This window comes from Rhipicephalus sanguineus, chromosome 8, assembly GCF_013339695.2.
Source record: "Rhipicephalus sanguineus isolate Rsan-2018 chromosome 8, BIME_Rsan_1.4, whole genome shotgun sequence".
In the NCBI taxonomy this organism is placed as follows: Eukaryota; Metazoa; Arthropoda; class Arachnida; order Ixodida; family Ixodidae; genus Rhipicephalus; species Rhipicephalus sanguineus.
In genome coordinates, this window is record NC_051183.1 from 63,231,477 (window position 1) to 63,254,857 (window position 23,381).

At 50.3% G+C, this 23,381-nt stretch overlaps 1 protein-coding gene across 22 annotated transcripts in view; it reads left to right on the forward strand.

The window, feature by feature from the left end:
- LOC119402024 (CUGBP Elav-like family member 2) overlaps positions 1–23,381 on the forward strand; it is a 597,777-nt gene that overhangs the window by 362,158 nt on the left and 212,238 nt on the right. For 19 of the 22 annotated variants that reach the window (XM_037669060.1, XM_037669059.1, XM_037669063.2 and 16 more), the window contains exon 2: positions 11,796–12,297. The exons of the other annotated variants lie outside the window; for them this stretch is intronic. In XM_037669060.1, coding sequence (XP_037524988.1) covers positions 11,796–12,297 — 502 coding nt within the window. The remainder of the gene's footprint in view (positions 1–11,795; positions 12,298–23,381) is intronic. 22 annotated transcript variants of the gene reach the window in all.

Genomic DNA, 23,381 nt, shown 5'->3' on the forward strand with positions numbered 1-23,381 from the left:
CATTATGAAGAGAGCAATCTGTTTTGGGAGTCCGTGTAAACTTACGGTGCGGTTCTCGGGACAACAAGCAGTTGTGCACTTTTTTATCGCTATACCTTTGCATCGAGGCTGTCTTTGCAAGCGCTGTACCGGTGTCGTCGACGTTCGCTGAAACTTGTCGCCTGACGTAGGGAAAGGGAAGCAGATCACGTGATAGACCACGGATGGGAAGTGCGACTAAAGAGTGTACGAGAGTTGCGGCCACAGTGGAACGCTACCAGCGCGGTTTGCACATGCACAGGAGCAGCGCTTGCAACGCTGCTTGCGTTCCAGGACAGCCGTGACAGTAATATGTTCGCCCATCGAGCCGTGTTCACTTGCTGTGGCTTCTTTCGCATCGCTGTGCCATATGGTTCAGCTGTGTCCGGGCATGTCCTCTAGCGTCGTCATTTCGCTTAACGGTCGACGAGTGAACGCAGCTACTCTCAACTCTGCTTAATTGTGAATAGAACAATCTGCTTTGGGAATCGTGTGAACTTGCGATGCGGTTCTCGGGTCAACAAGCCCTTTTCATCGCTCTGCTTTTACATCGCGGCTGTCTTTGCGGGCCCTGTCCCGGTGTCGTCGACGGCGTTCGCTTAAGCAGGTTGCGTGACCAGGCAGAAAGGGACAGCCCCGTGAAAGGGGAAATGGGAAGGAGGTCACGTGACAGACCGCGAACAAGAGAGACCGAAGGAGCTACGAGAGGTACGGCCAATGTGGAACGCTACCAGCGAGGCTGTACATGTCATGCACAGCAGCGGCGCCTGCAACGCTGCTTGCGTTCCAGCGCAGCCGTAATAGTACGTTCTCTCGTGGAGCCGCGTTAACGTGGTGCTGCTCCCTTCGTGTCGCTGTGCTATATGCTTCAGCTATCTCCCATTTAATGTGGGCAAATGAACGCTGCTTCTTTTAACTCTGATCATGGAGAGAGCAATGTCCTTTGAGAGTCCGTGTGAACTTGCGGTGCGGTTCTCTCAAGAACAAGCGCTTGTACAGGTTTTCATCACTATGCTTTCTGAACATTATTCAACTGCAACAACTTAGCAATCATTTTAATATGTTGTTTTTTTCCTGCTTCGTCGTACTTGTCTTATGATTCTCACTTTTGGCCATTTTTGTTATTGTATTGTACAGCGCAAACTCTCCCGCCTTCTCTCTCTCTCCCTCTCCCTGCTTGATGATCATGAGTGTTGGGAATGCGATTTTTTTCATTTACTTTAGGAAATGCATATACATTCGTTAAGTATGGTTTTGGTGCGTAAATCTTTACCAATAAATTACATTCGTTAAGTACGCTGGGGACATCTTGCCGCATGCGTTCCACTTACCATGCGCTCTTCCAAGTTCTCGTTCAGCGTGGTCGTCGATCAGGTAGTCTTAGCTACGTTTCTCCGTGCTTCCCTCGCTGTCTTCGGAAGCCGAACGCGTCAGATTCCCGCCTCGCTGAAGACATTACGCATCCACTGAGAAATGCCCCTCGCAATCGAAACTTCGCGAAGAATCGCTCGCAATCTGAGCGTGCGTGCACGTCTGTCCGTGCGCGAAGGGCAAGCTTGCGCCTCGCATCGTTCCGATGCACGCAGTCGAGAGAAAGCATTTCCCTACACGCCCCCCCCCCCCCCCCCGTTTCCCCATCTTTCCTCCCGATCGCCGCGCCTCGCGCGAGAATTATCGCCGCTCGCGGAACGAAATTAACGACGACGGTGCGTGCATCCCCGAACTTTGCGCTCGATGCGCGATTTGTCTGGACCGCCGCTCTCCTTCCCGGATTCGGGAGAGATGGAAGGGAAGAGGGAGGATGCGGAGCAGGTGGAGGGATAGGTGTGAGGATGGAGAGAGTGCTGTTCCGGGACGTGTCCCTGTGGGAAGTGGGTGAGGCGAATTGGGGAAGTGTTGGTGGTTGTGGAGTGGCGAAAAGGGGAGCGGGTTGCTCGGGAATTTGTCTTTCGGCAGGGGTGAGAGATTTAGGGAAATGCGATATTCGGAAGATGAGAGAGTGAGAATGCGGAGCAGAGGGACGGGAGTACGCATGGGGTGGGCTGTTCCTGTACGCGACACTGTAGGGAGGGGGAGAGGTGAATTGGGGAAGCTTGAGAGAACTCGAGTCGCGAGAAGGAAGGCAGGCTGTTTTGGGACGTGTTTGTCTGAAGAGACGAGAGGTTTAGGGAGAGATAGAATTCAGAAATGTTGGGAAGATGCGGAGTGGGGGAGGGTAGGTGTAAGGATGGAAAGGGCCTGTGCGAAGTATTCCTGGTGGAAGGGGGCGCGAAATGGGGAAGCGGGGAACTAAAGTGGCGAGGGGGATGCAGGCTGTTCTGGGACTTGTGTATCGGGAGAGGCTAGTTTTTAGGGAGATGCGAAATTCAGGAAAACTTGGGGAGATGGGACAGGGAAATAAGGGAGGCGTAAAGTCGAGATTAAAGGTTTGCGTACACGCGACTGGAGAATCGCGCGGACCGGGGCGCACTCGTGCCAGACACGGGGCCAACGTCCGCCGCCGCCCGGCGCCGCTGCTGGGTGTTGTAACGTCTGTGTCCTTCCTCCTTCCACAGTTCCTCTCCCGCCTTTTCATCCGCGCATATCGCTTCCTGGTGCGCACGGAGCATCTCGCGGCCTTCGCCGTGTTCCGCAGTGCACCCGCTCTAACTTCGCAGTTCGCTTCCCTAATTTCCTCCCTCTGTTCCCCAGCCACCCCATCTCTGTCCCGCTTGGCTCCCGAGAGTGTGCAAGGGTTTGCATCGCTATGGTGGCTGTGCGCCACCAGTTTCTGTAAACGTTAGCGCATTCTTACCAAATCCGTACATTGGCGCCGTCTTGCCAAATCAGTATAGTGCAAATAAATAATAATAATAATTAATTAGAGTGCAAATAAAGGTGGCGCAAGAAAACGCAGGGACGTAAACCAGACGAGTCCCAGGTTTCTACCCTACACTTGGGTTAAAAGGGAAAGAAGGGAAAGGAGTACTTTGGTGCATTCGAAAGGTTCGGATTGCGTCAGCCAGTGGGTATATCGTAACCACTGATGCAGCTCGCCCACTATCGATTTGCTCCGCGTGAGAATATTGTCAGTCTTTCATGCTTCCGCCCACGGGATGTCGGTGACGGTATAATTAGCTGTAATTCAGCGGTCGAGCCGTTTCTCGTGGTTCCCGTTCCTGATTGGGTAACGCGAGTCGCAGTTCTAGCTGCGTTCCAGCAGTGGTGATTAGGTGATACGCGTGGTGCATCCCTCGGCGCGTCGTATGGCTACGTGGTGGTGTTCGTCGCCAAGTCTGCGCGCGTATGTGTACAGATATAGTCCGCTTCCACCTCGGGCGAAGAGTTTGTTTCGCGCGTGTGCTTCGTTTTCTTGCACCGAATACTGGAGTTGTACTTGAGATCGACTCTTCGGTCCAGCAGTTATCGCTGGCTGTGGGATAGGCACCAAAGGGCATTTACCCCTTGGCGATTCGTCTATTATTTTTTGTCTTTCTGATATTGTTCTTTCACCAGTACGTGTAGCTGCTTTAAAAGGCTAATGAAAGAACGTTACGTTAATTTCACTAATGAGAAATTCGTGCAGTGTTCCTGTTACGTCGTTTCGGAAGGGGTAACATCAACTTTGCACCATTAGGGAGGTATCTATTGGAAGTGTCTTTTTCTCACATTATGCGTGTTTTCGTTCTGGTTGCTTTTGTGATCTCAGAAGCGTTCGCACAAGTGTTTTCAGCTGCCCTGACTCAGCGTGACGGAGTGCTGAGGCGCGTCATGGCGCTCGCTCCCTTCCCAACGAAACATTCTGTGTGCGTTCCAGTAACTCCATCTTTTTCTGTGCGGAAATTGTATGGAATTATAGAATGCGTATCAGTGTGTTAAGTTATACGGAATACGTGCGGTATTATTAGAATGACATACCGAACTTTGCAAAAGGTTTCGCGTATTATTTGGTTTCTTTGCAACAATGGTGTGACGCCATTGAGTCACGGGCCTCAACCTTGCTCGTCCAGCGCATTGCGATGTAGCATCCCTTCCAAAAAAAAAATGATTGTTATCGCGTTTGATCCGCCGTATAAACTGACTGGAAGAAGCCAGTGAGGAAGCAAACGGAAACAACCAAAGCAAAAACAAAGCTAAAGAAAAAAAAAACAGGTCAGCAGGGCAGAGGGCCGTTGGGCTTAAGGGGTTTCACTGGCAGCGGGTTGGAAGGAATACTTCAAGTTCCCGGCATGGGGAGCTCTGACGAGCGCGCGTCCTGTCGGCCAACGCGCTTCGTTCCGTTCTCGCGTGAAACGAGATTGGACGTGATATGCGGCGTTACGCTATGCGAGGTATGCCGTCCACCGTGCCGGGTCGAAGGGACAAGAATATTATTACAGTGGACTGGGCGCAACTTCCCCTTCTCCTCCTGGCTGTATAGGAAAGCCTCTTCACTCTTTGGGGCCGCATTTTGCCAGCCAGCCTGAAAGAAGCTCGCGAAATGCCTTTGGCGCGAGCCGCGTCGTGCGCGTTGAGCGGCTTCGCGCGCGCTCTTAATACGGGCTCGCGATGCTCGCCAAGAATTCGTGTGAAGCATTTCGTGGCGCGCCTGTTTGTTGAGAAAGGTCAAGGGGGAGGTAGGGAGGGGATGTGCGGGAACTCGTTCGACCGGCGGGCGTGTGTCGTTCGGGGTATTCTTCGTGTTATTCTGATTATTATTATTATTATTATTATTATTATTATTATTATTATTATTATTATTATTATTATTATTATTATTATTATTATTATTATTATTATTATTATTATTATTATTTCACGCAAGATCACCGCTCAGCAATTTGGGACTGGGCAGTGCCTGATTCGAATTCGTGTCACATCAGGGCGACGATGTGCTCATTGACGGCTGCTCTGGAACGCTACGGTAGCGTTCCAATGCGGCCGTGGCCCATTCCACCCGCCCACTCGCCCAAAACGCGTATTTCTATAACGTTTGTGCTGGAACGCAAGCAGCGCGTCGTCATCATAAGCGTCATATCGAACGCAATCGTCGTCATCGTCATCACAATTTGCCATCATCAGCATCATTTTGCTTTAGTAGGCGTCACATGACCTGCGTGACCACCACTACTACTACTACTACTACTACTACTACTACAACTACGAAGACGGCGACGACGCTACGGTGTAGGCTAAGACATCTTCGCTGTGAAAACCGATACAGCAAGCGAAAAACGCGCTCGGCGTAGGAGACTGACTGGGTCCGTCGGGGCAGCATCGATTTTCCGCGAGAATCGCGCAGCCAGCGGGAAAAAAAGGACGGGTACGAACGACTTCGCGACAGTAAACCGCTGCCGAGTCGTGCCATAGTAGCGGAGGTAGGGGGCGATGCACGCCAGACGACGCCAGTGCAGCGAAGTCGACGGTGGCGCGGTCGGCGCTGCAGACCCCCCGACGCTGCCGTGGGTACGAAGGGGAGGGGAGGGAATTTCCCGGTGGCTGGAGTTGGGGATGCCGGGATTGTTGGCCCGCCGCGTGTTACCCTTTCTTCCGGGGTCGCTCACCTGCGGGAATGGGTCGCTGAATCGGCGGCAGTGAACCGCGGGGGATGCCGTGTGGGCGACCATATAGGTCGGCTAACTCACTCGTTAGTCGACTCACTCAGACTCAGATTGGGCCGTGAGTCCGGGTAATATTTTGGTGAGTGCGTCCGCTTGAGGAAAATTTTAGGGGGCCTGAGTCCAAGTTAATCTTGTTGAGAAATATTTTGGTGACACTGAGACCGATGGAGACCTAAGCGTAAAATATTTTTCCTTAACGAGGCTGAGTGACTTCTTATTTCTTTATTTATGTTTGTTTTTGTCCGCCTATACGTGTCGTTCTCATGCAAGGTTTACGTGCACCCTAAAAAGCGAGGTCGAATCGGTTTTCATGGCCGAACGCCGGTTTCGTAATTGCGTGGTTTCGATTCGGCTTTTCGCCTCGAAAGCTAGTTTCGTGACATTGTTCGGTTAATTCGGTTTTAAGAGCCTAACATTTTCCTCCTCGACTGCTGACCCGAAGGTCGTAGGACAAGTACATCGGCTGATAAGAAGTCTGCTTTGGCTTTCCAGTCCTATAGGCGAATGCTCATATAAGGGACGCTGTGAGTGTTTATGCTGTCATGCGTTGTTGAGATTATAACAAATCAATCAATTGGATAAAGTGCTCACAAAGAAAGAATGATGGCATTTTGTAACGTAACCGATGCAGCTGCGTTGTCCTGCCCAGAGTTACTCAGTGACAAACTCAGATACAGGGATTTTGATAAGACGAATTTCAGATAGTTACGTGTTGACGAAATTGTGCTCTCTACACCAGGGTGCTTTCCATGAATTATACTGCACTGGGGGTCTGAGGACGCCTAGAAATGTTGTAGGTATTCGTATCACTTCGCCGTTTACGGCAATTTTGGCTTTCAAAGCGAAGAAAAAAAAAAGGAGAAAGTTTTCTTGGTTTCGGGGCGTTGGGTCGATCTGTCATGCCGCGACACAGGGGCGGGCGGTCCAGCAAACGACTCCGGCTTTCGCGGCTCGACGCACCGCCGGATGAAGTCGGGGTCTGTTTCCGTCTCTCTCATTTCGGTGGCTGAATCGCGGTATAGAGCGGAGGTGGTCGTAAAAAATGAAATGTGTGGTGTGGAATGGCTCGTCTGGGGGTGGCAGCTTTTCTGCCACCCCCAGGGTCGGGGTATTGGGATTCCCAACTCACGGTGGCCGGTTTCCTTTTTTCTTGTACTTCTTTTTCCTCAGCCTCGTCACTGGTATGACAAAACGTGGAAAGACTTCGCTCCCGTGCCGAATGTTGTCTCGGGAATGTTGTGTAACGTTTCGAAGCCAGCAGCGACTGTAGACTGGCATTCCGCGCGTTTCGGACGCGGGAAAATGTAAGCGACACGCGCGGACCTACAAGCGTGCCGTGGATGTTTCCGTCTCGCGCAGTTTGCTTAGTCATTGTACACGCGAAGTGAACCGCTGTATTATCACCCTTGTCTTTGTGACACTTTCCAACAACTTTGTACCTAACTACTCTCGTACTTGGAAGGACGATAACTCGGGTAAATGGGGAGCCGATATATGATGGTAGACAAAGTAAATATTACTTTACAGATATTTGTCGAAACGTTTAAATTATCGCTAATTTTTTGGCATATGCGTTCCGAGTATTGACTGTTTATAAAATAAAATATTAGTGTACGCAGCAACCATTTAATTGGATACGGTTGACCGGGAAAGGAAATGAAGAAGATGGGTTTCGCCTTCGAGTCGTGTTAGGCAAAGGTATAAGGGACCATGCGACTTTAATCTAATAAAGTTCTACGACATCGATTGAAATCTAGCATTCTGGCTATCCCTCTCTGGTCCTTTTTTTTTTCTTTCTTGACGCAAAAAAATCAATTTCTTTGACGTGCCGCTACGTTCGTCCCTTCACCGTCATGCCGCCTGTTGGTCGAGGTAGGCGGTTCTGTTGCACTCGATCACTGCACATAGTAGACTACCGCTGTGTCACGACCTCTTCCCCACCTTGCGTTCCTATCAACATTTCCTCCCTTGTACGCGTTCTCTCATTCCCCCTTTCTGTTTCCGTGCTTTTGTTCGTGCGAGCGTAGGGGGAGAGCCATCTGATTTTGCTTCCCTTATCTTCACTTCCTATTTCTACTATCTTTTTTTTTTTTTTGTTCGCTCCTTCATCTACTTTTGCCAACAGCGCGAGAGAGTTTTGCGTCGTTGCGTGCGTGAAATTTCCCGCATAGTACGTCGCAGTTGCCCTCCTCCTCCCCACTCACCCAACCCCAACTCGAGCGTGCTCCGCGTTGAAGGGCCACAAACCCCGTTCCCCCCTCCGCCGCTCTTTCACCCGCTTCGGTCAGGTCGCTTCTTCTGGCCGAACCTTTTATGTTGCGTCACGGGGCACCTTCTTGCTTTCCCTACGCTTCTTCCTTTTTCTATTTACGCAATATTACGGTTCGTCCTTTATCGATTAACCTTTCTCTCTCTCTCAATGTCTTTGTGGCGTTTCTTTCTTTTTTTTTTCTATGCTATTTGTTCGCCATTGTGCGCGTGGTCGAATCAGACATGCTCCCCTCCACCCTTCCCACCTTATATCTCCTTTTTATCTCTCTCTCTCTCTCTCTCTCTCTGTCTTCTGTTTGTCCGTGTTGCCGTCGCGGTGTGTTGAACGCGATTGTTCCACTTACTGTCATTTTCAATGTGTTGTATATTCTTCGCTTCTTCTTCTTCCTCATCCCCTTTCACTCTTGCCACTATCTATCCACGTCTCTCGTCCTCTCCATTGTTGCTCGTGTAATCGTCGCGGGTGCGCCATTTTGTCCCCCGTATCCCTAATTTCCCAAGCGCACTCCCTATTTTCACGTTCCGACGTGTACTCTCTCGGCCCCGCTTTTACGCGAGGAGCAGTGAGTTTGCTTTCACGGTGATTTTCGCGTTGCGTCGACCGCTGTCCACTACAAGCGCGCTATCTCTCTCTCTCTCTCTCCCTCTGTCTCTCTCTCTCTCTCTCTCTTTCCACGCTGTTGAGAGTCTGTTTTACGGCGTTTCGTTCCGCCTGGTGTAACGCCGGGCGGGAAAAAGCGTAGTCCACGTCTGGACGGCGGGAGAAGTGCTTGCTTGCTTGCTTGCTGCGCAAGGTCGTTTACCTTCCTGTGGACGACGAAGTGAAATGCGTTGCTGCCTTTCATTTCTACATTGTTTTTTTTTCTATTTCGTACCTTTCATTTGTGCCGCGTTGGTCGATCGTAGCGAGAACGGAGCTTGTTGCGGCCGATGTACGCCACTTCTGATAAGAAATAATCTCAGAGTAGAAAAATGAAGGTGCTGTTCATTAAGTTCTTTTTTTTTTATTTGTGGTGGATTCTTTTTCGATCCCCTGCGGAGCGACCCGAACGCGTCCTGCGCGTGCGTGGTGTATAGCCAGTCTGCGCAAAGGGCATCGGTGAAGGTTATCGCTCCAACGGTGAGGCACTAAAAACAGAAGCGAGGGCCGTGGCGTTTCGGGTTAACTAATGGATTCCTTGCACAATCGCAGCCGTTACCTGTATCGTCTCTTGCGTTCCAGTTGGTATATAGTATATACAGGCCGTTGCAATATTAAGAGCGAGCGCTCATGCCGGCCACTTAGAGATACGTTGAGTTGTTGAAACCATTGCAACCCAATGGGATTCTGATTAACGTGCAAGAGCTAAAGTTAGGCGCTTTTACCCAAGTCACGACTTTGTGATAGCTCATTGACGAACGCTAACGAGAGATTACTATCCCACATAGTATGCATAGTATATACAACTACGGGATATGCAGGGGATTGCGATAGAAAGGGCAAGCTCCCAGGCTGACCGGTTGGAGATACGTTGCGGTTGAAACCATTACGGTCAGTGCGATTGCGATTAACGTGCGAGAGATAAATTGTTAGGCTCTTTTGCCTAAATACTTTGTGATAGCTCAGTTACGAGCGTTAACGTGGGATGACCATTTGTTAAGTATACAGGCAAAGGCGCGCATGGAGCTGACATGGATTATCGCTCCAGCGACATTAGCTGTTTAACGATTTCTCATGCATCATTTGAAGCGTCCATCCTTTTCTGAACGGTCGCTTTTTCGTAAGTTGGCATATGAATAAGAAATGAAATGTAGTTGACAGACCCGTCATAGATATGATCGCGTCTGATGGAGTTTAGTGTTCTCACGGGTAAAATAAATTACTGTTACGCTTTCATAAAGGACTATATGATATTAAACAGGGATCTGAAATATCCATCGTGGCAAGTTTCGCGAAGTACGCATGCTTTCAAAGTCTCCAAGTATGTGAACTTTCTTTTGGAGTCTAAGCGTGAAGCATTGCTGCCATATAAGTTCGGTTATATCGCTTGCAATGTCGACTTTTTAAGTTTTTATATTGAACATGTTACCGCAGCTCAGAAAATGTTGGCATGCGCGTACGCTTAAATAAGACTCGAGTTCAGTTCTGTATTCTATGTGGCATTACACGATTATGAAAAAAAAAAAAAACGTATAGAAGACTAGTCTCGATAGAAAAGAGCTAATGAACCACTGGCGAACCATCGTCGACGTTTGCTGATTGAATTTCGGGCTAATTAATCGGGCAGAACGCCAACATATACGCTGAATTCTCATCTCTCTTGGGCTAATGGTCTGGTTCAGACTTAAAAGAGCCATACAGCTCTCCTTCATGAAATCTTATACGTTGGGTATGTATGTATGTCGATTCCATTCATTGCGACGTCCGCCTCTCATTCCCATCCAGCGCTTTGCTAGAAATTGGGAGCGTATAGACATTTTTTAAATGGAGAAGGGGAGGACCGCGTCCCTGGACTGTTGCACGGTGGTCGTCTGCTGATGTGAAGGTCGCGGGATCGAATCCCGGCCCCATATCGATGGAGGCGAAATGCTATAGGTCCGTGTACTTAGATCTAGGTGTACGTACGTTACAGAACACCAGATTGTCGAAATTTCCGGAGTGCTCCATTATGGCGTTTCCTCATAATGATATAGTTGTTTTGGGACGTAAAATCCGAGCAATTATTATTGTTGCACGGTGGGTACAGAGGCTGGCGTCATAGCCTCGGCAGTGCATTTTTTTGGGGAAGGTCACGCTTATTTACAAGAGCCGAAAGGAGATTACGGCGGCATCCAGGGAGACTTCGTTGGAAAGGTGCATAGTGCACGACCACGGTTTTCCCATTTATACTCCCGAGAAATGTTCCCTCTTCCCCCGACGATTCCCTAGTTCCCCTTTTCATTTTTTCCCCTCCGCCATTCGTTGCGTCTTTTCCCGTTGCCGTTTGTCTAGCTTTTCCGCGCCCGAAAATGGGGATGCGCCGACGCTTTCCCGCAACCACGCTCGGACGGGAGTCCCTTCGCGGGCGGAAACGACCCGGAAGCAACATCCGGTTCCCGTTTTCGCGCTATAACGCGTCCGCCTTTTGCGGGCATGTGTGGAGTCCACTTCCGTTCCCCTTTCGTTTCGCCTGTTTGTTTCGCCCGACCGTGGTTGTTGCGTAGCGGTGTACTGCGGAAGCAGTCAACTATAGCTGCTGGGAGGTTGTTGAATGCGCCGTAAATGCGCGGTGTTGAGGCTTTTCTGGAATCGACGTTTCGTGCTCCGAAAGTCCGAGTTGGAATTAGTGAAGTCGCGATTCCTTGCCCATAGGGATGTAATCTACGCCGTAGATATAGTGTATATGGAATTCTGGAAGTTCAACAACCTTACTTCCGCATGTAGCTTTGGACAAAGAGTTTTATTTTGTCCGGGACTAATATATCTACATCTCTGATTGGTGACGCCGTGTCAGACGCTCAATTTTTCCGCATTTTTCTCCGCACTTTACCGACGGCTATGTACTGACGAACTTTCATGGACTGGCTGTATTACACTATAATTTCGTGTTTGTTGCTGCAATCACTGTTTGCTTTCTGCACATTTCGAAGTACCGTCAATTTAGTTAACCACCGTGAGAACCGGCGCACACACAGTCTTCTCCGCTTGGCCACTGCTACGCGCGTCAGCGAATCGGAAGCGATGCCCCAGACACGCTGGTTTCGGAGGACCAGTACACGTATCCTGTCTCGGACCACACGCACTTGTCCGTTGACGATCTTAACTAGGTCACGTATACGGTGGTGCTTGTGGTCCGTGCTTATATACGTTGTACCCGCGTGCTCCCAGCCAGTAGGTTCTGTTAGAGAACGACATCCACGGAGAGCCACTCCCATAGTTTTCTCCGTGTGTACCTGTCACCCTCGCAGCAGCCGCCTCTCGCGGGGCCGGCCGCGCTGCCGCCTGCAATCCAAGCTTCGCCGGGAGCGGAGCCACCACCAGCCGCAGCTTCCGGCCGACCAGCAGCAACTGCTGCTGCGCCAGCTGTTCGAGACACAGCGGCGCCAAGTGCTCCTGCACAGTCTGGCACTGCTGAGCCGCGCCGCGCTGGCACCGATGACGCGCGCCGGCGGCGTTGCGACGACGACGACGGCGGCCGGCGCCGCCAGCGCTAACACCAACGGTGACGCCGGCGGCGCCAACAACAGCAACGGCGTCGCGCCGTCGACCAACGGCATCGCGACGACGGCGAGCAGCCGCCGCCGGCTGGGCAAGCGTCTTCGCGCCAAGGCTGCCCAGCTGGCGAGGGAGACGCTAGGCAGGCAGCTCCTGCAGGGCTTAGTGGCCCGCAGCCTGATCAAAGCGGGGGCTCGAACCCGGGCCGCGGGCGGACTGGCCCCTGGAGCGCCGCTCCCGTGGCTAGCGCTGCTGGTATGGACTCGAGTTTATGGCGACGTTGCTCCGTGCCCTTTCTACCATCCGTGCTCGCTCCTGACCTAGATTTTAGTGTGTTAGTATTAGAATAGGCAAAGTGGGGGAGTGAAAGATTAGTCTACAAAAACTCGTACTCAAGCTATGACTTGAGCATTTTAGCGAGGTTTGTGAGCGTTTTATGCTCACGAATGTAGAGTCGGCCTCAAAATAATACGGACCACGCGAGCGCGTGGACAAATTGCCGTCTGCGCCGTCTACTGTCGAGAGCATAACTTTGGCGATTGTTCAGCCACAGTTATACTCTCGACAGTGGACGGCTCGCCACTAGACGGCGATTTCGCCACGCGCGCGCTTAGTCCGATATTATATTATGGTCGGCTGTACAGTACGGTCCACTGTTAAAGGGAACACTCCAATGAGCACCTTTCATTTCGCTGGCCCTCTAACAGCAACCGGACAGGGAAACATTGTTCATGCACTGCACGAGTCTGTCGAAAAGAGGCAGAACTGTCAAACATCAGGAGTTTTATGCAAATCTGAGCCACTGTGTTTTTGCAAGAGAGCGAAATTTAAACATGCCCTGCACGCAAGTGTTCCCTTTAAAAGTGGACCCGTCTGTACATAGTTTGGCTGTTGAGATATAAATGCGTACGCTCACTAGGCCACAGCTGGCTTGCGAGTTGGCCTCCAATTTACCTTTGTGTGCTGGCTTATGAAGCTGGCTATATGAAATAATGTTTTTCAACGTTGCTTGGCGTGACTCGCCGGATTTCGGGTGCGAATCTCTGGGTGCTCTTATTGAAACGCCAAAACCGCGTTATCCTTAAACGGAACTATGTTCGGGATTAGCCCATGTTTTCTGTGCCAGAAGTTCCTTGGTTCTAGCCGTGTAATGCTTGCAGAATAAAAAGTGCGCCAGTTTCTCTGGAGCCTGCTGTGTAAATCCTAAAGTGTTTACTCACATAACATCAACGCAAGCTAACATTCACTGACTCTGGCTTATCTTGGCTACGTGTTAGCTTTCTGGGTAACAGAAGGTGGTCAGGGGTAATTTACGGTAATTTTAAGTTATTGCTCTCGGCATTTACCGTTGAATCGCCACTGAATTTGTGTTGCAACTGGCCTCCTTAGTTCCCTCTAGTAGGTTGCACCGATTAACGGCTACAAGGGACCGTCTAGTCGAGGTAAATCTGTCGCGGCAATGAAGCAGTAAACATAGCGCGTGGTAAACAGAGACAAGAAAAGGAGCTGTTGTATTCGATTGGCGTTTATCCAATTCCTCATTTGCTGGTTCCAACTTACGGCGCTTTAAACAATGACTGGACAGCTCGGACTGAGCAAAAGTATAAAGCAGACTTGGCGCTCCCCCTCCCCCCTTAGATTACTAGGGGAGTCCCCCCCCCCTCCCCCTGCCTCCGCTATGCGCACGCCAATGCCCATCGTTAGCTTATCTCGTCCTTCAGTAAACAGGCTCATTGCATCTAACGTCGCACCCTGGCTCTGGAGAAGCATCGCGGAGTCTTACTGACGTATATCTGACCGCGTTGCAGGCAAGACTTGTCGCCGTCCTTAGCGGGGTATACCTCTAAAAGATGGCCTCGGTGACGTTCGCCCGTACTATTTCTCTCAGCGTGCGGCTTGTTCACTCCGTAAGCTTTGCCGGGGTCAGGTCGGAAGGCTTGAAAGCAGCCCGCCAGATTGAAATGTCGAGCTCTGCTGGCACTTCTCGGGGATTCTCATTTGCGCCGTCCTATTCTTGTCTCGTTGTCACAAAGGGGTGGCCCGCGGTATCCTCTTTTATTGTGCCAGATTCGCAGGACTCCCTCGTAGCCAAGTCCAAGTGACCCCCCCCCCCTTCCCTCTCTCTCGTCTTCCGTTGTTTTGCTGCCAGTGAGTGGGCGGTTCGAGTACTGCATAGTGTCACTCGTCGCCATAACGACGGGACGACGATGCACCCCGCTCCCTCAAGAGCTGCAGACGAAGTCGCGCGGTCCCTTACGTATTCGCCTAAGACAACTGGAAAGGCGAAAGCTCTCTTGTTTTTCTTTTCAGTCGATTCTCTTGATCCCTCCCCCCCCCCCCCCCTCCCGCCTGAAAGCTTTCCGCACTCAGCGTGGCTTTTCACTGCTTCAGGGATCGGAGGAATCCGCCTTTTCTTTCACGACGCCACGGCGCATGCGCCCTTCCCCTAGCGGTAAGGTCGCGAAACGTCTCTTCATCTCGGAGGCTTTGCTTCTGGCAATACCGATTGTCCCGGTCCCTACCAAAACGGCAGAGGGCAGCACAAGAAAATGAAAGAGGCGGATTGGAAGCTTTCCGCACCTCACGCAGTTTTGCAGTGCCTCTGTGATCGGCCCAACTTTGACCGAGCCACGATGTCGTGTGATGACGTCATCATGTGAGGACACGTTATTGAGACGTCATACTGACGTCGCGATGACGTCATAAATTTTCTTTACCCGTGACGTCATGACGACCTCATGTGGTGACATAATCACGTGATTATTTTTTGCATCTCTCGTGTTGACGCCGCCGCCGCCGGGTCACTTTTCATGTTTGATGAGGCATACGAGGCTCCCGCCTTAATAAGCGTCACCGCTTCCCCACAACCACTACCACCAACGACAACGGGACCCTCCCCCTGAGGAAGCCTTTGTATCTCAGCGCCCCCGACGCGGTCACTTCAAGTGACGAAGACGAATGGAAGAATCAGTCGGTGGGGCCGTTGTAATGGAAGGGTGGAGACAACGCCTTGGCGAGCAACCATTATCGCGAACCGGGAGAGGAACGGGTACCCGAGGCGCATCCTTCGCGTGATTCGGTTCATTAAGAGGCATAGCCCCCCCCCCCCTTCCCCTGTCTTTTCTTTCCCGTGTCTCTGACAAATGGGACAGCCTTCGAGTGCGTCATATAGGGCGCTCGGATGCCATCAGCCGTAGGCACAATGTCTCTCTGATTGGCTTCGGTATTGGCTTCGCGTGCGCAGGTTCCTCTGCCGTGTCCAAATCGTTTCAGTGCGTTGGCACTATAGAGGGACGAAGCGGGAAAAATAGTGTGCGAATTCGTGCGATGCATGTCGTATATCTCCTTGCGTAATACTAGTACTGACTAATTGTGGTTAACGGCTGGTCTAGTGTTTCAGTGGAATGTAATTATGAGTAATGCTAAGGGGTTTTTCCCGCTTGTACCGCTAAGTCGTCGTCACTGACTTTCTTCCTTTCTTCTTAGTTAGTTAGTTAGTTAGTTAGTTAGTTAGTTAGTTAGTTAGTTAGTTAGTTAGTTAGTTAGTTAGTTAGTTAGTTAGTTAGTTAGTTAGTTAGTTAGTTAGTTAGTTAGTTAGTTAGTTAGTTAGTTAGTTAGTTAGTTAGTTAGTTAGTTAAAGTGGCGAGGCACTGTTTTCAAAAAGATAGGGTTGCAGAAGTCACGGACTTCTGTGCATGCAAGGGTAACGCATTAACAGTTGTTTTTTGTTTCTTATTTTTCGTCGTGAGCTTCGTGGCACATCGAGTACCTGATCTCCGTGCGCATAATGATGAAAAATCATCGCGCGTTCGCGCATTTCTGGCGGTACAAGTTCTCCTGACGCGTTTTCCTAAACTTTCTTAAACTCTGAACATTCTCGCAAGGGCAGTCGGATACATTAACTTCTGGCAACATTCAGACACTACACGTTCCTAGCTGTCGCCGCCCGCAAGTCGTTAAATTACAGCGCGAGAGTTAGGTCTTTTGAGACTTCGGGCGCCTTCCACAATTAAGCGTAACGCTGTTGGAAAGGCTCGCTTAACTTGTAGCGTTCTCGCGCATATTCCCTTGATTATATATATATATTTTCCTCGCAAACTCGGTATGGGCGGACGACGCTTACATGCGCCGGAATGCAGCGCTTGTTGCGCGAAGTCAGCAATTTGTAATACGCCTCGGTTTCGCTGTCACCACCCTCTCTACATAGTCTGCTTTTTTTTATTATTTCATTACGTTAAGGGTCGTACAGAGTTGGCGCGCATTCACATAGCGCGAATTCATGCACACTCATAAGACCGCACGCAGACTGTAGCGCAAACTCTTGCAGTACAACGCTGCGCGCCAGGGGCTTAGCGTAGCGTCTCCGACGCTACGCTGTCGCCAAGCCATCTTTTTTTTTTTTTACGCGTTGTTTCTTAAAGTCATTTTTAGGGCGAGCGTGGCGGGGACGTTATGGTATACCTGCCCGCGGCAGCGCGCGGCCTCCTTGGTCGTTTGTCAAGTGTCCCGCCCCTGGCGACGCACTCCTGTAGCTGTGCAACGACCGTATAGTGGAAAAGCGTTGGACGGGGAAGGGTGTTGTTGCTTGGAAAACTCTCACGGAAGCGCCGGTGCGTGCGGATACCGGATGGAACCCTTTGTTTTCGCGGGCCGCGGTGCCGCGCCTTTTGTGTGTGCGCGCCGTACTGCGGGCCCCGAGACAAACCATCTCCTCCCACCCTTCCCACCCGGCACCACTGAAACCCTGGCTCGACAGCGCTTTCGGCCGTTTTTTACGCGCATTTCTGACTGTTGCCGCCGCGGACCGCTACGCGGCGCCACTCGCCGACGACTTAACAGCAGAGCTAGCTCTTCCGTATATGTCTTTCTCTTTCAACTTCTTCGGTGGAGTCATAGTGGAAAGCTGAAGCTTTGTTGAAGGTGACTTCTCTTGAGAGTGAAAAGGAATGTGCGGGGAGAGGGTGCTAAGAGAGAGAGAGAGTGGTTTGTGTGGGGAAGCAGTGCTTACGGACGCATGTACGCGACAAACTTCTCGCTTCGCTTGGATGGCCGCGAAACACCGGCGAGCGATGGCTCTTGCGTCTGCTGTGTAGCCACCCCGTTGAGCTACAGCGTATTATGCTACCTTTGGTGGCAGAAGGTAGCCAACCATGCATGTGCCTGTTTAACCGCCCTGCCTTCTCTCTCGTTTTTTTCCTTCCTTGGTGTCAGAAAGACTGGACCGGCTATGTGCGTCTTTGTGATATTAACTGGTCGCATGCTTCTGTTTTGTGTCCTGTTCGCAATCGTTGTTCCAGTTGTCTTTCTCGCATGTCGTTCTGTAGGCTTCTGCGCCTACTTCACGTTGAGTACACCTGCATATCATAAAGGCAGGCAGGCGGAGGTGTTCGCGCACAGTGAAAACTGTCGTGCACAACAATTCAATGTATATAAAACGAAGCTGAGACCCGTACGTGTTGTTCTCTACGAGTCGTTTTTTTTTTTTCTTTCGTTTTCTTTTTCAGCGTCGCGCAAGACGATTGGTCTTTGCGTAAAGGTTAATCCTGACATGCTTCGTCTATAGCTTAGTCTCATGCCCACAGTGTTCGTGATTCAACACAATAAACCGGTTTGTGTGGTGTTTGTGGGAAGGTACCGTATTGTTTGAGTTAGAACAGTACGTCGGCGCTAGTCTGGTAGATACGTCGAGGATATTTTGAGGGATCGCGGTACCAATGCAGGATAGCTTGCAGTCTGTGGAAGCCTCGCATCAGCACTGTCGCCGGCGCATATCCGCACCTGTGTTTTCCGATTGTGAGTCATTACACATGTACATGCACGCCGTGATCAATACACAGTAAATGAATATGTGACGTGCGATATTTCATCGTTGGGATCGTCAGATATTTCATCATGCCTAATGTTGATTTCCATTCCTGCGTTGTATTTCCATTCGTGTAATGATCCTTCCAGGGTTAACAGTATTAACAAACAACCAAACCTTACAGACGATTGTTTTAGCGTTCCGCTGCTGAAGCATTGTCGAGGAAGTAATCGGTTTTCTTGCTGCGTTTTTGTTACAACAGCGTCTCGTTTGCCGAATTTCTCGTTTTAACTTTTTCTTTTCTTTATGTTGATAGTGGTGCCTCGTTTCTCTGTAAAAAAAAAAATTGCGTGGTAATAACTGAGTCTAGTTGTGAGTCGTCGCAACTTTCTGCGCGCTCTCTTCATGGGCATTACCGAAGCGCCAGTTGTCTTCTGTTCCACGAACGAATATGACTTGTACTTATATTTCGTTTGATTACTCGCGCCTGGCAAATGTTCATTTCCAACCAACACCACACGAATTAGTCTAAAATTTAGTGCTTCTGCCAGCTATCGCGTCACTGCAGTGCCACTGTGCATCTTCTACGTGTAGCATTCTCCCTTATGGCAACTCTGCGTTGTTTGTGTCATGTTAAAACTTATTCACAACGAAAAACCGCGTATGAGTGAAAACGTGACCTGCGTGAAAACGTGACCCGTAAAAACTTAACATCTAAAAACGTAACACGTAAAAAAACGTATGCCGGTAAACACACGCACCGTTACCAAGGCAACCGCGGTTTGAGTTCACGCGAGAACTATCCCGTTCGTTGCCTTCTTCACCGGGCACGGAAGACGAAAACGAAATAGTGACGGAGAAAAAAAAATGGAACTCGAGAACACAGTAATGCAGGGCACTCAACGCGTGTTCCGGAAATGGGTGTTCGGCGTTCCCCACGAGGAACCTCTGCATTCTCTCCGCTTCCTCCTCTATTCGTATACGAACACGCTTTCTCGCGTTTGCATGGGCGCGCATTAAATTTCACGCCCGGCGCTCGTTTCTACGGTTTACGACTGCGACGAAGGAGTCGTTCCTCTGCTCTGCCACCTTAGCGTGTTTTTTTTTCTTTCTTTTTTCACTTAAATGCAAGTGCAGGTGCCCCTCCTCCACTCCGTTGTGTAGGCGTCTTTAAAAAACTCCCTTAAAGCCACTTTCCTGTTCTCACCTTCGTCGCGGCCGGGGATTCCCCGCCTACACTTCCGTGCGCCCTATCTCTTCGCTGGCCTCGCGCGAGACCCTCTTTAATCGAGTTTGCGTGTCGTTGGGCCTCGAGGTGGCTTCCACTTTCTCGCTTCGGAGACCTTAGCTGCTTCCCTTTGGTGGTTCACTGTTTTGACGTTAGCGGGCGTGTCATTTGGCTAAGCCTTAAAAATTGTAGACTATTGCGGTGGTTTCCGTGCGGCGTTCTCGAGATTCTAGATTTGGTTCATTGCCACCACCTTTCTAGGGCGGTATACACAAGAGAATGTACTCTTTAGGGCGAGGGTAGAGGGTTCGGTGGTTACGGCGCACGGATGCGGCCCCCAAGGTCGCGGGTTCGATCCATGCAGGCCGCTGCGGTCGCGTTGAGATGCACGCAGAACTCGATTTTTTCGGAGCTGTGTATAAGCTCGGAGAATCGCCGTTAGTCGCGAACAGAAATTATCATAATCATTAACCGATACGCTCTCTCTTCTTCCTCTTCTTGCTCATATTCTACTTGGCTCCCGGAACACGTGCGTCGATTTGTCCAGTTTGGGATGCGATAACTCTGATGGCCGAGAGAGCGAGTACAAAGCAATAGAGAGAAAGAAAGAGATGACTTCTTGGTGAAAAAAGTTTCTTGGCGAGGCGGGAGTCGAACCCGCGTAATCCTCGATCCGAAGGCGAGCGCCCTAACCACTCGGCTATCCAGGCACGCTAGCAGAGCTTTGCATAGTATAGTATAGCGAGAGGGTGGGAAAGGGAAGTGTGAGGAGGATAGATGTGAGAGTGCGGAGGAGGGGAGAGAACGTAAAGCACAGCATAGCCGTGTACACTATAGTATAGCGGGGGGGGGGGGGGGGGCGCCACTAGCTCCGCTGTTTCCTCGGTATTTGCACCACTAGTGCGTAGCCGCCCCAGTTTTTTTTTTTTTTTCCTTAATGTATAGCCTCAGTCGCTTTGGTATGTGAGCGCCATAAACCAACATACCAACCAAATATTCACGAACCACTTTGTTTGAAGCCGGTCAAGTGTCTCAAGGAGGTCATACGCGTCGTCCGCTCCTCAGACTGGCGTGTACAAAAAAGCATTGAAGCCGTCGGACGGTCTCGCGTTTCGCTCAACTCTGTGGCGAGGAGCGGTCATCTCGCGTGCCGAAGATTGGCTTCACACTGTGGCGGAAGCAGCAACGAAGCGCTAGAAATTGAAAAACTGTCCCGAGCAAAAAAAAACAAAAAAAAATAAAAAGGAAAGAAAGAAAGAGGGCAGCTTCGGCTTTTCCCTGGCCCGCCCCGTTGCCGCGTGACGTTGAAAAAGCAGCGAGCCGCGCCGCATTCAGCCGGACGCGACCGGTCCATTTCCGGCGGGACACAAGTTCGCCCGCTTTTCTTCCCAAAGATCTATAGGGTCGATCTCGAAGCCCCACGCTTTCTCCGGCTCTTTTTACTCCTTTTTGACTCCCTTTTCTTTCTTTTATTCGTTTTCGTTATTACTCTTTTTTTTTGGTGTATGTGAGAGAGCCTGCGTGACATTCGTCTGGCCTGCTGCGGGCCGCCGCCGTCGCTGGATTGAAAGCGGGCACTGCTGCTGGGGAGCTCGCACTGGCCGCGGCTGCGGCGCTGACTTGGCTATATACTTCGGCTGCGCTTGGCTGACGTTGCACTTCGCGCGCTTTATCCTCTCCCCTCTGGGAGAGCCGCAAATTGCCCGCATACGGTCGGTAGCCGTGCGTTTGTGCCAACGTTTGTGCGAACTGCCGCAGGAATGGACCTGCGCGGTTAGTTTCACTGCAATGCGCTCTGTGCCTGGCTTCGTTCACACAGTGCTCCGAAGTTGTTCTCTCTCTCTCTCTCTCTTTCTCCTTTCTTTTTTTTTTTTCCTGTGTTGTCATTCGCGCTGTTCGATATCCGCATCGCTATAATGGCCTTCTATTGAGGCAAGGTAATGATCCATTGCGCGGTGCGCCTGCAGGACACGCATGGAGGTTTTTCACTGGCCACCTTATCATTAATTCAGCACGTCGTTTTTCTCAGTCGCGATTGGAAGCTCCACTAACGTTGTACTGTACGTTTTCGAACGCGTCGCGTAACGCCTCCGTGGATAAACACTGCCTGTCTATATCGCGCAACAAACGCAACTTTAAAGCTTCTTGGAAGCCCTGTTGTCAACGGGATACTTTAGCATGTTGAGCGTTGTGACGCATTTCGGGTATGTTCTCTTTCCGTCGTCTACCGGGTATTATACGTAATTCTTCGTCACTTCCATCTGATATGACGTACTAGTCGTGTCTGGCGCGGCAAATCTCTGCAGTACTCAATGGAAGACCTATCTATCATCGATAGCACCAATAAAACACGTTGATGGGTTAGCTGGTACTTTATGAATTACTATTTTAAGTCGCGCACCAACTAGACGAGCGGGGGCCAGCAATGTATAGGCCTCGTTTGTCGTCATTTACAGCGCCGCAGTTCCGTAGTTGTTAGAGATTAATTATGTATACCGCGCACTTCGGACCAAGCATCGCCTTACACAGTCGCTAGTTCAGTCTGACTGTACACGGTGCGCCGGCCTGTAGGCTTTCCAGTCGTGCGCTGTCCTTCGCGTTCCTACCGAACGCCGGCATCCAGGAAATGTATGGCGACCTCTCGTAGTCTCTTATAAATGTGGGTCCCAACAGGTGCGCGACTCCCATAAGGATATAACCAAGGAAGAAAAGACGAAGATAAAAGTGACGTCTCTCCTGGGATTCGTATAGTGGTGAACAGATAGGAGGTTAGGAAACCACGTTTCGGTCAGCTAGGCCTTCGTTCGCACACGTGTCGTGGGAGGTTCGGTGTCGACGGGAAAATACGGTTCCCGCTTGATCCAGCGCTAACGGTGAAAGGAAAGGAGGGGGTTCGAGGCGTCTTCCCTTCCACCTTGGCTCGGCTCGGCTCTGGCTTCGGGACTTTGTCTTCCCCGCGATTGCCTCGCGACAGCGCCACCAATCACGTCAGGCTCTGGGCGCGGACCCCTCCTAACCTCGTGCGCTACGTCGGTCGCGGACCGGAGACGTGGCGGAAAAGGGGATCCCACGAGAAGTGGTGGAGATTGGTTGAGAAGGCAAAAAACTAAAAAAAATGTCGATAATGTGAAGGGGAAAAAATGCGCCCGTCAGGCTAAGGAATCAATCGTGCCTTTTCTGTTTTCCTTCAGAATTTTTCTGTTTTTCTTTTTAGCCTTCATCCAGGCTTTCCTTCTTTCTTTCTTTCCTTCCTTCTTTCTTTCTTTCCTTCTTTCTTTCTTTCTTTCTTTCTTTCTTTCTTTCTTTCTTTATCAAATTTTCCCACTGCTTTCCTCAGGCGGCGCTCGACAGAAGGAAATGATGGCTTCATTTAAAGATGCTTGACGTGACGTCACTCCAACAACGAAAGTAAAAAAAAAAATTAAAAAAAGGCGAAATCCCTCAAAAGCGAAAGCTTCACATTGTGTCGCCTGCCTCGCATACGCTTTCTACATACATATAATGTTGTAACGTTGTACTGTTAGTTGCCTGTACGCCGTACCGACGACTTCTTGTTTTCCGTTTGATATATCGCTTTATTTTGCGATTTCTAGCGATGTCTGACGCGACTGTGTCTCTGACAACAACCTCAAGAACTAGAAGCAAAGACTAAGCCAAAAAAAAAAAAAAATCAAGGAACCAAAGAAAGAACGTGAAACGAGATGACCGTTGTTTTCGATCTTCTTGTCAGCGTCGTGTCTCCTTCTTCTTCTTCTCTGATTGTTTCTCACTTTTATCCTTCCTTTGTTCATTCATTCCTTCTGCTGTCTCGGCCCTCCTTCCAGTATTCCTCGGCTCGCTTTTATCCCTCCAAGTCGGCCTCTTGATTGCGACGCTTGGGGTGGCAAAAAATAAGAGGTTAGGGTCGCGAGCACTGTCACCAGTACAGCGATTGAAGCATTGTGGTCTTCAATCTACTTCACCGCTCGATTTCCTTTCTTTGTGCCCTCTTCGCTATGGTTATGAACAATCAGAAAGAAAGACTTGAATTTTCTTTCAATTTGTGTGTGTGTGTATGTGTGTCTGTCTGCGTGTGTGTATGTGTGTGTGTGTGTCTGTGTTTTCTATGTGTGCGTGCGTGTGTGCGCGCGCGTAGTTCTTCAATCGTCATGTTTCTCAATTGCTGTAGCCTACGTCGTTGCGTTTGTTCTAGTTATGGCGCAGTGTATTTACAACTTGGGTCTTGTCGTATAAAACTGTGTAATCTCGTCGAGGAACGAAGTTACTTTGTTGCGCTTTCCGCTAAAGTGCGTTCGCCGCTTCGGATGA